Source organism: Anguilla rostrata, chromosome 14 (genome assembly GCF_018555375.3).
Source record: "Anguilla rostrata isolate EN2019 chromosome 14, ASM1855537v3, whole genome shotgun sequence".
Lineage (NCBI taxonomy): Eukaryota > Metazoa > Chordata > Actinopteri > Anguilliformes > Anguillidae > Anguilla > Anguilla rostrata.
The window spans coordinates 16,094,437-16,109,689 of NC_057946.1; the positions used below are offsets into that span (position 1 = coordinate 16,094,437).

Here is a 15,253-nt window from a genome sequence, read left to right on the forward strand (position 1 = left end):
AGTCCACAAGAAAAACCTGCAATGCTCTTGCTGCAATTAAGACATCTGACTACTGGACCTACTCTGCTATAAGCTATTGTTCTTTGTGCAAGTCTGAGTGGACTCTTATGTGATTTGAGTTTTTTGGTTTACTTTTTTAGTTAATAAATTTTGTGCATTCTTATTTCTTACATAAAAATGTATTTATGAATTTATACTACAACACAGAACAACAGACAGCACAATACATGGTTCCCAGGACCTCTTAACGGAACATTGTAAATATGGAAGACATGACAGTTGTGCATACATGGGTCAATGCCCTGAGATAGGATACCTCAAAATGCAGAGTTTATTAATAGATCATTCTCGGAGTATTGGGGAAATGGAAGCGGGTCTTCACCATTTTTATGACACACAGGTCTGGGGATAGAGGGGTGTCACACCCATCTGTAATCCGCCTCTCTGTGCCCTCAGGCATGCCATGCTATTCTGGGGTCCTGCGCTATTTTTCGACCACACTGAAGCAAGCCCACCCTCACCATTAAACCTGGTAGCACACTGTTTTTCCTATCAGCACAAGGGCAGGCATAAAACTCTACAATGGAAGCAATGGAGACCCACCGGCGGTGACATACCTATCATATCCTGTGAATTATATGCAGTCATTCAATTAAAAGCATACTAAAAAGGTCCAGCCAAAAAATAGCAGGGAGAGGTCATGAAATCATTGAGGCCAAAGTCCTGGAATTATAACATTTCACTAGTCTAAGTTGCAGGACTGTACATCAATCAATTCAAAAGGTTTTAATTAGCTTTGCACACATTTTTTGAGTCTGTATGCACTCGTAAGTGCATGTGCATGTATTTCTCTTGGTTTTTTCCCCAGTCTTTTTGTACCTGGTTATATTATCATACATGCTTTATATTACAATACAGGCATTTACCAGGGCAACCTGTATAGCTTTTTGCATTTTACAGAGTATCAATGTGTACAGCTGGATATACTGAAGCAATTCAGACTTAGCACCATGCTCAAGGGTACAGCGGCAGCATTCTAACGGGGAATCAAACCTGCAACCTTTAGGTTAGAAGCCCCAGTTCCCGAACCACTGTACTACACTGCTGCCCCTGCATGCCAGCAAGAACATTGTAAAAGCAATGACAGATTTTTTACCTGTCTAAGAAATAAATATGAAACAAGTTATGAATATTAATTTCATAAATTATTTTTCAGTGCTTCTGACTATAAACTGGGATAATCTTGGGTAAGATATATTGCTGAAAAATTCTTCCAGTCAGCCAGGTCTCTGGATGGTGGGAGTAGTCTGTTGAGCTTAAGCGGGTTATCAGCCTCATGAGGCATGAGACAGGTAATCTCTGATTCTGGCTGGTAACTCAGTGGCTATATTCTGGCCTGACTGCCTTTTATGAGACACCATCTTGTTAATGAGTCTGTGAGCTGGTCTTATGCTGGCCGAAATCAGAAGGCAGCGGACGGCGTCCAATGACCACACAGTGACCACACAGCACTTTGCAAACGTGAAATGGCCCTGCTGGCAGTGCTTCTGCACAACCTACCTGGTTGAGATGGAGAGAGCCCGTGCGAGGCAATGGGGAGCTGCTGGGGGGGCTGCAGTGCACAGAATGACCGGTATCTATGCCAACCATCACATATTATAACTTTTTGCAAACAGATCGACAAATACAGTAAATGGTGTTTATCTGAATAACAATCAATAAAGATGTGTCCTGTTATGTGCAACTGTTGCAAACACCAGGAGTAGCATATTACATTATTCAGAAGCACAACGAGAGTGATCTGTCTGCTTCTCTGTTGAAATGGATCTGTGACCGGTAAATATATTTTTCAGTAACAGGCACCATCGTCATTAAGTGAAAGGGAAGCACCACTGTTGTCTTGAACACAGGAAATCGTGTCACCATGGACACTTCTCCAGAAGTGAAGCAGAGCTGAGCTCTTCTTAAAGTCACATGGTCATTATAAGGACATTACATTTCCAATATATCTCATTGAGTTATGGGGTGGGGATGTTACTGCAAGGAGACTTCCTCAGAAACCATAATAGTATAAGTCCAGAGCAGTACAACGCACACCAAATTGATGAGCTTCAAAGTCATGATGCTCATGTTTCTCATGACAGAGTCTGCCGTCTGGTAACAATTTCAGGAAAGCAGACGTCAAAGAGAGAGGAAAATCACTATAATGACCCGAGCACTCAGTATCTGTGCTGAGATTCAGTCCTGAAGATCCCTCTGATTCCGCTCTTGTTCTTTCTTTTATCACAGAGAAGGGAAACTGATGTGCAATGACACGGACAATTGCAATCATTCCTGTTGCCACCCTTTATTCCAGTGCATTTTCACCCATCACTATCTCTCTGCAAACGAGCAGAACTATCAGGACAACGCAATGACTTCCTGTTTAATGCATGTTTCCGCTCCAGCTAAGTATTGCAGGCTGCTCTCCCCGCAAAACCCTACAGACTGTTTCCTCATATGAATCAGAGCTTTATGAAAGACTGAAATATTTACTAAACAAACAATGAACAAAATTATTGAATATGGTTACATTTAGAAAGGACATGATCTCTTTAGTTAGCATCAACGACTTGGAGGAGCTCTTGCATGTGGTCATCTTCCGTGACATTAGAGCATGACTAAGTTTTTTTTTTTTTTTTTTCTCCCCACTGTTTCTGGTATTTAACCTGCTTAATCGATAATTAAACACAACTCTGTGCAATTGCTTATGTATAACCACCAAACATCCTACTTTATGCCAAATGACTTAACACCCTATGCTCAATGAGTCCATTCTTTTACAATTGAGCACAGCCACTCAGGCAGTGTATTCAGTGAGCAAAAGGTACGAGCATCCGGCTGAAAAGTGCTCTGAAACTACGGCGTAAACGAAAGAGGAAATGATGCTGAAATTGAAGACGGAACAGCGTAATACAGCGAAACAGCCATTTTATGGAAGTAAGAACAGCTCTTTCTTTGTGTTTTTCAGGTGAGGCACAAAAGCTATCCAACCAAAAAAGGGAACCTCTGAAAAGAAGTGCACTTACTCAATAGCTTCTGAGCCACACATTTTTCACTCTTGATCTCCTGTGAACTATGACAACAAATTTAGGCTATATTTTTATTACAATTTTTTTAAACGATCAATGAATCTCATTGCCCCGTATGCCTTTAAATTGTTAGTACACTGCATTTAAAAATATATAGAATATCCTTACATTTATATAGCACTTTTCCGAATGCTCAAAGTGCTATACAGTGAAGGGGAACTCACCTCACCCACCACCAATGTGTAGCACGCACCTGGGTGATGCACGGCAGCCATTTTACGCCAGAAAGCTCACCACACATTAGCAAAGGTGGACAGGGAGAGAACACTTATTTAGCCAATTAAATCTGGGGATGGTTTTGGTGGCAAGTTGGTAAGAACGGACTGGCTGTAGATTATTTGGGATTTGGAGGTGAATTTGACTGAAGGTTTACTGTAGTCCCAATATTAAACATGTTTCAACACCACAGTCGCCCTGAAGGTACCAGCTGGTTTTTCTTGACTTGAGCTGAGGCAGACATAGAATGCAATGGACAGGCACTACCCACAAGTCCTTCAGGGAACACTAATGACAAAGCAGAGTTGATCTGTTGTGGCAGATGTGTAAAATTCCCAACAATCAGCTCACACAATTGGCAATTCATTACAGTAAACAGGATTATGTTCAACTTGGCAGCAGCATAAATCAGTAAACAGAAGGTTGTTCATTTGGTAGCATTATCAAACCATAAAAGCATTCATTAATCACTAGTTGCCTACTGAGGAAAGACAGGTACATTTTATCTGTGAACTGACTCAGTGATCAGAATGGCAAAACATATTATCCAGTAGTACTGAACTGCTATCAGCATTTAAGTGGGTATACAAATATGCCCAAAATGTTTGAAAAGGGCACGTTTCCTCTTGTCACAGCAGGAAGGAGCAACAGTCACTGTGGCGCTTGCAGTCACGTCACATGACCCGTCAGCTTGCGAATGTGCCTGGCTCATACCATGCAGTGAACCCAGACACTGAGAGTTCCTGTCATTCCACCACGGCACCTCGCCACAAAAAAACATCTAATGTCTGAGGTAGTGATGAATGCTTTTAACACATGCTAGCGGTTTACACAGCTTATTGAAAAAACCCCACTCAAGAATAATGGTTGTGTCCATTGGTCTGAAGATAGCACATTTCGCGTTTTTATGAATCTTAGCAGCATTTCTAAACATATTCATTCTACACCTCATAGGGTTGCTAGGCAACACCAGAAAGTGAGCAGTAGAGGCATACGGGTCAGGCGCTTCTGCAAAAAAAGAAGCATTTCTCAGTGGTAGTTTCTGCTTCATAATGATTTAGAGTGACTGCGGGGAAAATGTATTCTTACACTCTTGAAAAATGAGCTTTAGACATAATATAAAACCATCCCTGCAGTTGGTGATCAATACGAGCACAGTTTTAGCAGAGCACAAGCTAAAGTAGCACTTCATCTATTAGCCTAAGCATAAACTCTGTCAGCAACAGAATCAGTACCTTTCCAAAATGTCTGTAAATCCAAATAAAACACCTCACCCATAATTAAAAGCCTACTTGTGTTATTTTTCCATTTCTTTAATGTTTTCAGGCCAAATATCTGAATATGCTTTTGGCTTAAATTTGCTTGTGTACTTTTTAAAACAATGTTTTTTTTTTGTTTTTTTTACAAACTCAAAGCGTTTTGAATATTAGAACATTGCATCACAGCAGCTAGCATGTATCATCCATCCTAAGGATAATGGACTGCTACAGTGCTACTATAGTGGCTACAGTTAGGCTACTAAACATAAAAAAACTCATTTACATTTTATTGTATAAAATTGCTTTATTTTATTTAAGGTGCAGGTGCAACTGAGGTGCATTTGAAGTCTGCAAACATTTACATTTTGAGAACATCAATGAAAACAGATTCACTTAGCTAGTTAGCTATGTTGGGTATAATCTGAATTATAAGTATGCCAAGGCAACATTGTCTTAGGGATCATGACTAGTTTATTCTGGGAGTTTGTGACCGAGCATAGTGCCAGTACTGCCCTAAGAAAATGCTATTTCTACAGCATTACATTGAGTTTGGACTTTATCAGTCCATGCTCCTTCAGAAAGGACTCCTTCAGAAAGTTCTTGCTATTGTTTTTCTGTTATCTGAAAAAAAAAAAAAAAAATCTCCCTGGTCAAAGATTTTTGCCTGTCTGAAAAAAAGAAAAAATAACTAATATAAGCAGGCAGTCAATTTTTTAAAGGCATTAGAGGTCTGCACAAGCATGAAATTTAAACCCAATCCTGGCTTGTACCCAATATCTTGAGACCCAACCCGACCAAATCCGACTGGTGCTGCCAAATTTGAAAAGCGAACCCGACCCGAACTCCAAATCGCTCACAAATGCGATTTTACAATGCTTTGCTCAGCTGCTATGCACTTCAGTTATATAAATAATTTTCACACACTGCAATTTACTATATTTTATTTCCATATGAGATAGTAAACATTAGCTACACTGCTTACCAAGGCATGGTGGCCCATCAGCAGAGCAGTGTGCTAGGCTAATAAAGCACTTGTCTTACCGGTTTGTAGCGATCACATCCAGTTTTTGTCAGCTGGTTAACCAGACCCATTTGCATTAGCCTATATATCTCACTAGCGCCCTCACTGCCAGCAAAGTTTCTGCCATTTTTTGAACGGTATCTCTAAGTTCAGTGGGATCAGTCTTCTTGCCATCGTAGGTCAGAACAGCATTGCAATCCCAACGCCACAAATAACCATAGAGCTTTTCATCTGTTGTCACAACATTGACAACAAGGTCATATAATTTCCATAACCAAGCTGTTCCTGACTCATTAGAAATTTTAAGAAGTTGAAAGTTCTCTCTTTGCAAATTTTCATTTCATTCACTGCGAATTTAGGGGCTCAAACACGGACTAGAAAGGGAGTGCATGTGTGCCAAACAAGTTAAAAAACATTTATTTCTTCAAATAAATATACATTGAAACAACAAAATAATTCATTTAAACTTAATAGAAAACAAACCTGAACCCGGACAGAGCCCAAAGTTGTGTGTGCGGAAAAAAAAACGAAACCATAAACTTTGTCGGGTCCCATCAGGCTTGGTTTGGGTTGCAGACCTCTAAAAGGCATACTACGCAGGATATTTACCTTCAAAAGATTATAAAATAACCATGATAAGGCATATCTATGAGGCACTGGCAATCTCTGTCTTTATGCACTTTCGCCAAATTTAATCACCTTTGCCTTTATTTGATATTCTAAAATGTGTTTAGGTCCTTTCTGGGCATGACACTCTTTTCTGTGTGAGGAGGGATGCGTTTAGCTACTGAGCCTGTGGTTTGGGATCAGGTTTGTGCTAGCTAGCCACTGCGATGGCCCAGATACAGCAAAGCAAAAAGACAAACCGACAGGGCTCGTTCAATATAGTCAACCGTTGAATTGCTTTTTCTTGGTGGCGTCAGCTTATGTTTGCCAAGGGGATGAAAAGTGACATGCAGTTGGCTTGTTTTGTGGTGGACCTGTAAGTAATATTACCTCCAGCTATCCAGCTAGGGTTGCCAGAGGTTGGTTTTTTTTTACCAGAATGTCCGGTTTTCAACTTATTTGCACATGTCTGGTCCATGGTCCCAACCGGACAATGTGCAGTAATTTATGGGAGTACTTCCTAATGAATTAGCCTAATGTGTCAGAGACTAGACTAGGCTGGGCATTCAGGGACGAGTGGGTGGGGTTGAAGATGAGGAGGAGACTTGACCATGGGTTCGCACAGGATAAAAAATCCTGCATAGTATGCCTTCAAATTCAACCATTTTTTAATTCCTGAGTAAATAACACATGATGATATATGGATTTGGAAATGCGTAGAGACTTCAGAATATGAAGGAATATGAATTAGAGACATCAAAATATGATTTTTTGCTACTGAATTCAGCTACAACCTGTTGGCAAGCTCCAGATATGGTACCTTCTTCCTGCATCAAACCTCCATCTCAGTCAGACTGCTAAGTAATGTCCTACTAAGTTTGCAAAGAAGGAAAATTACATTTTTAAAATAATAGTGATACTTTCACTGACCCATGATTGTAGCAAAGCAGGCCGACAAAGCTCTTTTGTGCTAGCTCACAGAGTATAACCGAAAGAACAGCAATTTTTATACAACAGTGATCACAGTACAAGTAGAATCTATGGCGGACGTGAGGCCCAAGGAAGCAGCTCTGGGGTGCACATCACCATGTGTTGATTAACAGAGGACACAGGTGTCTCCAGAATTTACAAGAGGCATAATCACAGAGGCTTTCCCAGCAGCAAACACGTTTACACATGTTTAGGGGGACGTCACACTAACAACTGCAGGAACTTCTCATATTTGGATGTGATGACTCTTATGCACGTGTTGGTACTGCTATTTTTGGTCAAGGACAGTTTTCACTTCTACTGATCGTGACCACTCCTGTTCCATGTTGCATCTTTTGGTCTGGCAGGCCAGCTCTTCCTTTGTGCTATGTCTGTTTTATACTGAAACTGAAACTGTCCACCTTTTACAGGAATCATGATGTGAGAATGAGGTCCACCGAACATTGTTATATAGAGAGTGTACAGAAAAAAACACAACTGGGACCTGGCCTATGATTATGTAAAGTTAGACTACTGACTCCCAAATGACCACTAAAATGTAAAAATAGTAGGCCTATGTTTTCTACATTGGGTGAAATTCCCTCCCCCTCCTATTCAAAATTCCCTCACTCTCCCTATTTACAGTTGACCAACAGAGATTATGGGAATTATGGAACATAATTTACTCCCTTCCTCTCTGTCTCCAGTCAATGTTGTGGAGACAGCATTCCCTTCATCTCTGGCATAGAATTTCCACCTTATTAGACTACACTTTGGAACTGTGGGCATAGTAATGAGTGATGACCAATGAGAGCCTAGATCAGAGGCAAACTCACTCATCGCTGTCCAGTCCTGCTAGTCAGACATTAATAACAGGGACACCCTGCAGCTGGGCGAGAGGTCCCTACATAGTGCCCCCCGGGGCACATCCTGCTAGCGTCCCTGACCCCCTGCTGCAGGAGGAAACAAGCAGGGTCGGGTTGCAGCCCTGGAAATGCCTAGATAACTAATGCACAAAACAGAGAAAACAGCAGGGACATTTCTATAAAAAGGAATCCTTTTTATACAAATAAATCATCTGGCTCATCTGATCAGGAGACAAGAATAATGCAAACAGAGCCGAATATAGCTCACAGAAAATGGGTCCTTTCATGAAGCATGAGTATCAATGGTAAAGCAACACAGTAAATGGAAAACATCCGATCTCTGACCAAAGCAAGTGGTTTAAATTTGGCATGTGTGTCTGTGGTTTGTGGATAACACTGGACACTTAGAGACCACTTACAGAACAGCATGTGAGTCCCAACATAAGTTACCAAAGTTGTCTGGACTCACCAATTTATCTCCTCAATGTCATTAGTGAGGTGGCAGGCATGCCGTTCCAATTAAAATACTAACTCAATCTGGACATTCCTCAAACTGCCTGTCAACAAGTAGGTCACAGAAATATATACTTTCAGCTATGAATGGCAAATAAATAAAAAAATTCTCAAACATGGCACCAACTAAGAATGATTAAACACACTGTGTAATAAAAGAAAGAGTCTGCCAGGTAATGTGTAGCATAACATTCCATATGCACTTAAAACTGAGACACGGGCAAGTGACACAACATTGCCAAAACTACATTGCTAATACTCACAATCCATATTCCAGATTTCGTAAGAATGTTAGACCATGTTAGACTCTATTGCTTTCAGATGTACTACAGTTATCATAAGCTATGTTGCATAGGCCTAAATATTCTCAGACAAAAAGAACCTTCTAGTTTGTCTTGTGTAGCCCACTGTGCTCCAGTATGTTTCAAGTCAAGAGTGTCGGTTATCTATTCTCTTTCCATTAAAACCCATGACTGACTTACAGCTCTAATCGTGACACTCTACCGATTGATCATCTTCACAACATCAGCAGCTCTGGATGAAGGCTTCTAAGCAGAGTCTGTATTGATGTCCAAGCAGTTCAGAACCAAGGCTGATTATACAGCAATAACACTGAGCGGTCGAGGCTGCCTTTTAGAACGAACTTACCCTCAGCTGCTGGGCTTTCACCAGCGTCTCCACTTTCCCCAAATCCATGGTGGTCCTGCACCTACAGCCTACAGAGTCAGGAGCCGAAAGGGCGGTGTACTCTCTGGTTCACTCTGATCAAACCTAACATTAGCTAAACAGAACTGAAACGTGCTATCTGGTAAAACGCATCACATCTGTCTCAACGTCCAGGCAAAGGAGGCATGCATACTTCTGATTCTGTTCTGTATCCTTATTTCATCAATAGATCACAATGGCACAGTTAATCTGATGCTCTGTACCTTCCAGTATCAAATAGTTATGTGCAATTTTTCAAAAGTGCCTTTAAAAATTTTTTTTTAAAATAAAATACATACAAATATTAATAAAACCAAGTTTTTTATAATGTTGCGCAGGAAAACCATTAATGACTTAAACAAAGGCAAGAATAGGCTATACTTATACCACACTATTGTGGCATTTATGAGTAAATAAACACAAATGCAAGCTGTATTACATTCTGAAGCAAACTCATGGTTTCATGATGGAAATGCACTACAATCACTTTTCACAGGATAGGAACTGTATTAGGGCAGAAAAGGTTATATGAATCTATTTTAAAAGGTTAGAAAAATGTCAAATGTCTAACTGATTAAACATGACAGAGAAATGTCTGTGATATGGTGTGCTGCCAAGTTCATTGTAGTGCTTTTCCTGTTTATAGTAGTTTTTTGAAGTTATTAAATAGTCTTTTCTTTTTCTAACCCATAGAGAAACAATCACATGTTCCCCACATTTGACTTCCTCCTTCAATAGACGCATTTGTGTGCCGGGCTGGGAGGGGACAGGCAATACACAGGACGCTTGTGTCCTTACTTAACAATTTCTTACGCAAAAACAAATGGCATTTCTGAGGCCGCTCAGCTTCTGATGAAATTAAGCCAGGAAATATAGACCAAGCCAAAGACCTTAGGCCTCATTGTTAGCTGAGACCAGTACAACAGTTAACTACTTGGTGGGCTCTAGTTTGAGAGTATATGAATGGGAGATGTATTAGCTACAGCAGTACTAAAATGAAGATGGTTATTGGCAAATATGGATTAAATATGTAAAAAAATACAGAGTCTAAATATGAGGCAATTTAACGTTTTTTATCTTTTATTTTATTTTTTTAATTTTTATGTGGACACAAAAACTAAATGTGGACCAGATTTAATGGGTCACTCCTCTTTTGTCTAGACTGTTCAATATTCTGGACTGAGTAACTGGCAAAAGTAGCAATCTGCTGGTCGATAGAAATTCAATTCTGGCCGGCCGTATGAAAAGGGGAACTGTGGTCGTCCCCAGCCCTTAACATACTGTGAAGGGACTGCAGTTCTCTGTACCCTGGAGTGCCCACTGAGCCCCCTGAATAACATTGTGTTTACAAAGACCTTGCATCCTTTGAGCAACCAAAAACCTCTGCTGCAAAATATAAGCAAATTGAAATTTACAATGGTCAAAAAATAGCCTAGTACTCATCAATTGCCATTATTATTACAATTTTAATAATGATTAGGCTATATTGTTTTATTTTATACCCCGTCAAGTTTAAGATCCAAGTTAGAACATGGTAAAGCATATTCATAACTATTTTTTGTTTCTTGCAGGAAGATTACATGAAAACTTCTGTAAACTGGTGGATACGTGCTGTGGTCTGGATTTTATGGGACGCATGTGCGCATGGTGTCATAGGCCAAATACTTACGCCAGATTTTATTTAAGACTTGGGTAATGCAGATAATGACGAACCTGCAGCTAAAACTTATCAAAGCTGCACAAGCGTGGCATGATATTAAGAGGCCTAAAGTACCCACTCCACCAGCATGCTAATAAACCTCATGTGCGCAGACAAACACAAAGATAACCACAAAATGACATTTCTTTCCTACCTGTCAATACACTATTTGTGAGCATGAAAGAAAAGTAACCAAAGACCCCATATTTACAGCCAAGCTATGGCACACTCATGCATTATCCTTAGTATCTATTTCTGAGGGAAAAAAGCCTCAGTGTTCATAAGTGACAAAGTATATAGTTCAGAGGACACAGCTTTAAACTGCACACCATCTGTTCAGTAGCTAAGGTGCTGCTGTTCAAACTGAGACTATGCTAAAACACATGACCATCAAGAAGGATTAAATACAGCATTCAACTTCAGCCATTAAGATAATGACGGCCCCTTACGAGCAGCCTTAAATATGTTCTTAAGTGGCTGCCATACTGAACGCAGTGACCTCCTGAGCTGAAGCGGGCTGACATTAGTATGCTTAAATAGAAATGCAAAACTTTTTTAAACAAGTATTATTATTATTATTTTTTTTCCGGTTAAGAAAGCTTCTGTTTTTTTATAGGGACTTCCTGTTTCACTTGTTCTGCTCCAAATTTGATCATTCAGAGTAATGCCTACCCATTAGAACAAGGTAGAGGAGTAAAAAAATAAATAAATAAATTTAGACACAGGGTTAAAAATGCTCTAGGCACTGTTTCAAGGCTAATAATTCATTTTAGGTGCTTTGCAAGGAAATGTAACTTCACTGAGGCGCTAACCTTGCCCTCTTAAATCACCCTTCCTTTCACTAAGCTAAAAAAAGCTGCAGTATAACACCGGAAATGAATTTTTATCACAGCATTCAAGATTTCTATAATCACACAAAAGGTAAAACACAATCAAAACCAAATTTGACACAATATAAAAGTTTTTGCCTGGTTGCAGTATAAAACTTAAAAATTCAAATTCAGCAATGGCAAAGATCTCTCACTACTACCTTACATTACTATACAGTGAAACTGCAATATGAAGTCATGTTCCATTTATTCTACTTGTTTCGTAAGTAGGCTAAATATCAAACCTTTCTGCTGCCATTTTCATTTGGGCAATGATCGACACAAGAACAATGGTACAGGGAAAAAAAGGCTTTTACATTCTTTTTTTAACCTGATCGAAAACAAACAAATTACTCTGACTCTAGGAACTCAGGAATATTACAGTTTGAGGGGGTGAAAAAAACGAATGTTGTAGCTTGTTGAAAACCTTGGCAACACTGGTGCGTTAGTAGGTCACTACAACCGTGTATTACCAGTAACCTCTCAACTTCATAAAGGCAGTCAATAAACACAAAGATATTACTTTTCATGTGTATTAGGGCTATACAGATAAAGGAGATTACTCTCTGTGCAGTCATAGTGTGTCTCCATAGGTCTCCTTCAGAATGCTGCAGACAATGCTAAGATAGGCAACAAAGGCATTAAACCTTGCGGCTCAGGTTCAGACTCCTCCTAAGCTACGGCTGCCATGACTACATATGACATTAAGCAAGCCTGAAATGTACACACTGCCAGGTTTCAGACTAACAGAAATACTTGCAATTTGAATTGCATAGCGCAGCAGAATTTTTGCTAGCCTGAATAGTGTTTGTTGGTTGAAGACTATACTGGCCATCTTAATATCAATAGGTTGAAAGCAGTAGGTGCAACTGACACATGCATGCATGCTAGCAGCTAATAACGTAATACCTTCAGGCAGCTAACAATTAAGTTTGTAATACTGTAATTATTTTGCAAACCTGAGTGTACAAGACGTCGTGGTATTCTGCAAAAACAGAACTGAGAGTTTGACTAACCTGCATTAAAATAAGTGTTTTAAGTGACCTAAAGAAAAATGTAACAAAGCCAATCAAACATTCAAACTTAAGCTTACACTTAGCTATTTAAAAAGCTAGTACCAGCTACATACTTACTGGAAAGCTTTTTCAACAATCAATGTGGTTTTAAGAGGAGCGCCTAAGAAACAACTAATTTCATAAGTGTTACTGTCTTTCTAAGATTGAGTAAGCTGCCCAACCTCCAGAAAATCCTCACTGTGCAATGGTTGCTCCATAGTACAAGATTTCCTTGGTATTTTGAGTAACCTCTATCTTCCACAATTTGTAGACATTTGTGGGGCCTCATATAAAAAAACAGTCATACACATGTTTCCATCCTTTAAAGGAATTTCTTCAAGTATTTTAATACAAAGCGTGACTATAAATACATTGTACATCATAAAAAGTTATTACGCTTTACAATACCTTTACCACATTAATACTGCTATACATCAGAAAACTTCACTGTTCAAAGATTAGGAATGTGGTACGTTACTACATTAAATGACTAATACCGACTTTTCATAATACAAACGTGACTACCTTCTCCGCAACAGTGTTTTACTTTGGTTTTAAGGAGCCCGTTTTCTTAATGGGGAGATGGAAGTAAAATCCAGAGAACAGTTTGGAGGTATTAGTTTAGCAGCCTTGTGAGGCAGTTGCACCTCTCTGCTCATGGATGACTGTGCACGTGTTTAGAGTAAATAACCTATTGAGGTAGAGTTCCTCTTTCTCGCCAAGGGATATGCATTTTCTGGCCTACAGAGAGTGAGTATGTGGATAGAGTCAGGAAGAGTCATGAGGAAGCAAGGTATCCATAGGCTGAGTCAGCCAGATGAAGCTCGAGCTCAGGAGAAGCGCGCCTCTCCTGGCTTATTGAGTTTTGTGCAAAGTGGTAGTTGGGACATTTTCCTCTCAAGGGAAACGGCGTATTGGTTCATATCCCTTCCAGCGCACTGCTGTTTCCCCCCTGGCCAAACTGATTTACATAAGCCAGATAAAAATAACAATACTTACCTGTAAAATGAAGTACATGTTTAAAACTCCTCAGAAAATAGGTAAGAGGTGTTACCTATTTAATTAATTAGCAGCAATGCCTGAGTAATGACGACTGCATCTTAGTATGTCATTCATTTCTCATATCCCAAAAAAAAAAATTTAATTAAAAGAATGATTCCATTCTTTATGAGTTCAAATGCAATGTCTGGGAATAGGTTATGATAAAAAACTGTTACAATTGAAAAGTGTGAACACAGCCAGTTTTATTGAAAATACTTTAAATGTATGCAATTAACAAGCCATTATATAATTACTTTACCAACTACATTAGGCCAATTAATGCTTTAATTGAAACATAGCTAATGCATCGAATACTCAATAGCAGCTAATGGTACACATGGTGCACTCGTCTCTAAATCACAATTCCAATGTCACAGATGATTTGAAGAATTTACTTTTTTCAAATTTGAGCAAGATATGACAAAAATAAAAAAGTAAAATTTAACTGGATGTCTCTGCTTATTAGGGCGCAACAAAAATAGCAACAGCCATACTGTAATCTTCATATTCCCATGCTGCAGTTTACGACACATGGCCTGAGCAGACCAGTGTCTGGGACGAGTGAGTAAACACTCTGGAATTCTACTTCACCAGATGACTCCTTCTATGGTGTAATCTAGCATGTGCACAGACAAGATATGAGAAAATAAACGCAAGCAAACACTACTGGAATTGAAAAACAAATAGAGAGATTATGTCCATCAAGAACAATACTTTCCTGGTGTTGTCAAATGGGACTTCTGGTATTCTAGGTTTATTGAAAAAAAAAGAAAAAAAAAAGCTGGATGGGTCTTCATCACATACAGTAATAAAATCAGCTGTTCAGTGTATAATAATCTGAAAATTTGTTCTAGCAATCCATCCAAAATCCTTAAATTGGATCATATACTGGATATTTATTATCTGATATGGCTCCAATTCCTATACGGTGTAATCTGACCCTAAATTTTGATGACAAATAATGATGGATTGAGGTGTGGTAAAAACCGCTTCACAATGTCCTGAAATGCACAACCCAGCCTGAAGCATACCAAGTGGTATAAACCCTCAGTCAGACAGCTAGCCTACATGTCAGTAACTCAGTTTAAAAAGACCATCACACACTTGCAAATCACTAACATCACGTAGATAGTAAAATACTCTCATTCTGTAATTTTGACACACTTTCTTGTAGCTATATCCTATGACAGTGAACTACTGTATGATTCTTCAGGACACGCCACATGGTGCGAACTAACAGACATGCCTTCTGGCAGTTATCCTACATTCTGCATTCTCAAGGGCTTTATTAGTAAGGGAAATC

The 15,253-nt window shown here is 39.3% G+C and overlaps 1 protein-coding gene across 26 annotated transcripts in view; it reads right to left on the bottom strand.

The window, feature by feature from the left end:
* LOC135239007 (formin-binding protein 1) overlaps nucleotides 1-15,253 on the bottom strand; it is a 76,745-nt gene that overhangs the window by 60,219 nt on the left and 1,273 nt on the right. For 4 of the 26 annotated variants that reach the window (XM_064307296.1, XM_064307299.1, XM_064307293.1 and 1 more), the window contains exon 1: nucleotides 9,230-9,346. The exons of 1 other annotated variant lie outside the window; for it this stretch is intronic. In XM_064307296.1, coding sequence (XP_064163366.1) covers nucleotides 9,230-9,277 — 48 coding nt within the window. In that variant the 5' untranslated portion in view covers nucleotides 9,278-9,346. Of the gene's footprint in view, nucleotides 1-9,229; nucleotides 9,348-15,253 lie in introns of those variants that run through there. 21 more of the 26 variants (XM_064307315.1, XM_064307303.1, XM_064307301.1 and 18 more) reach the window with 9 other exon arrangements.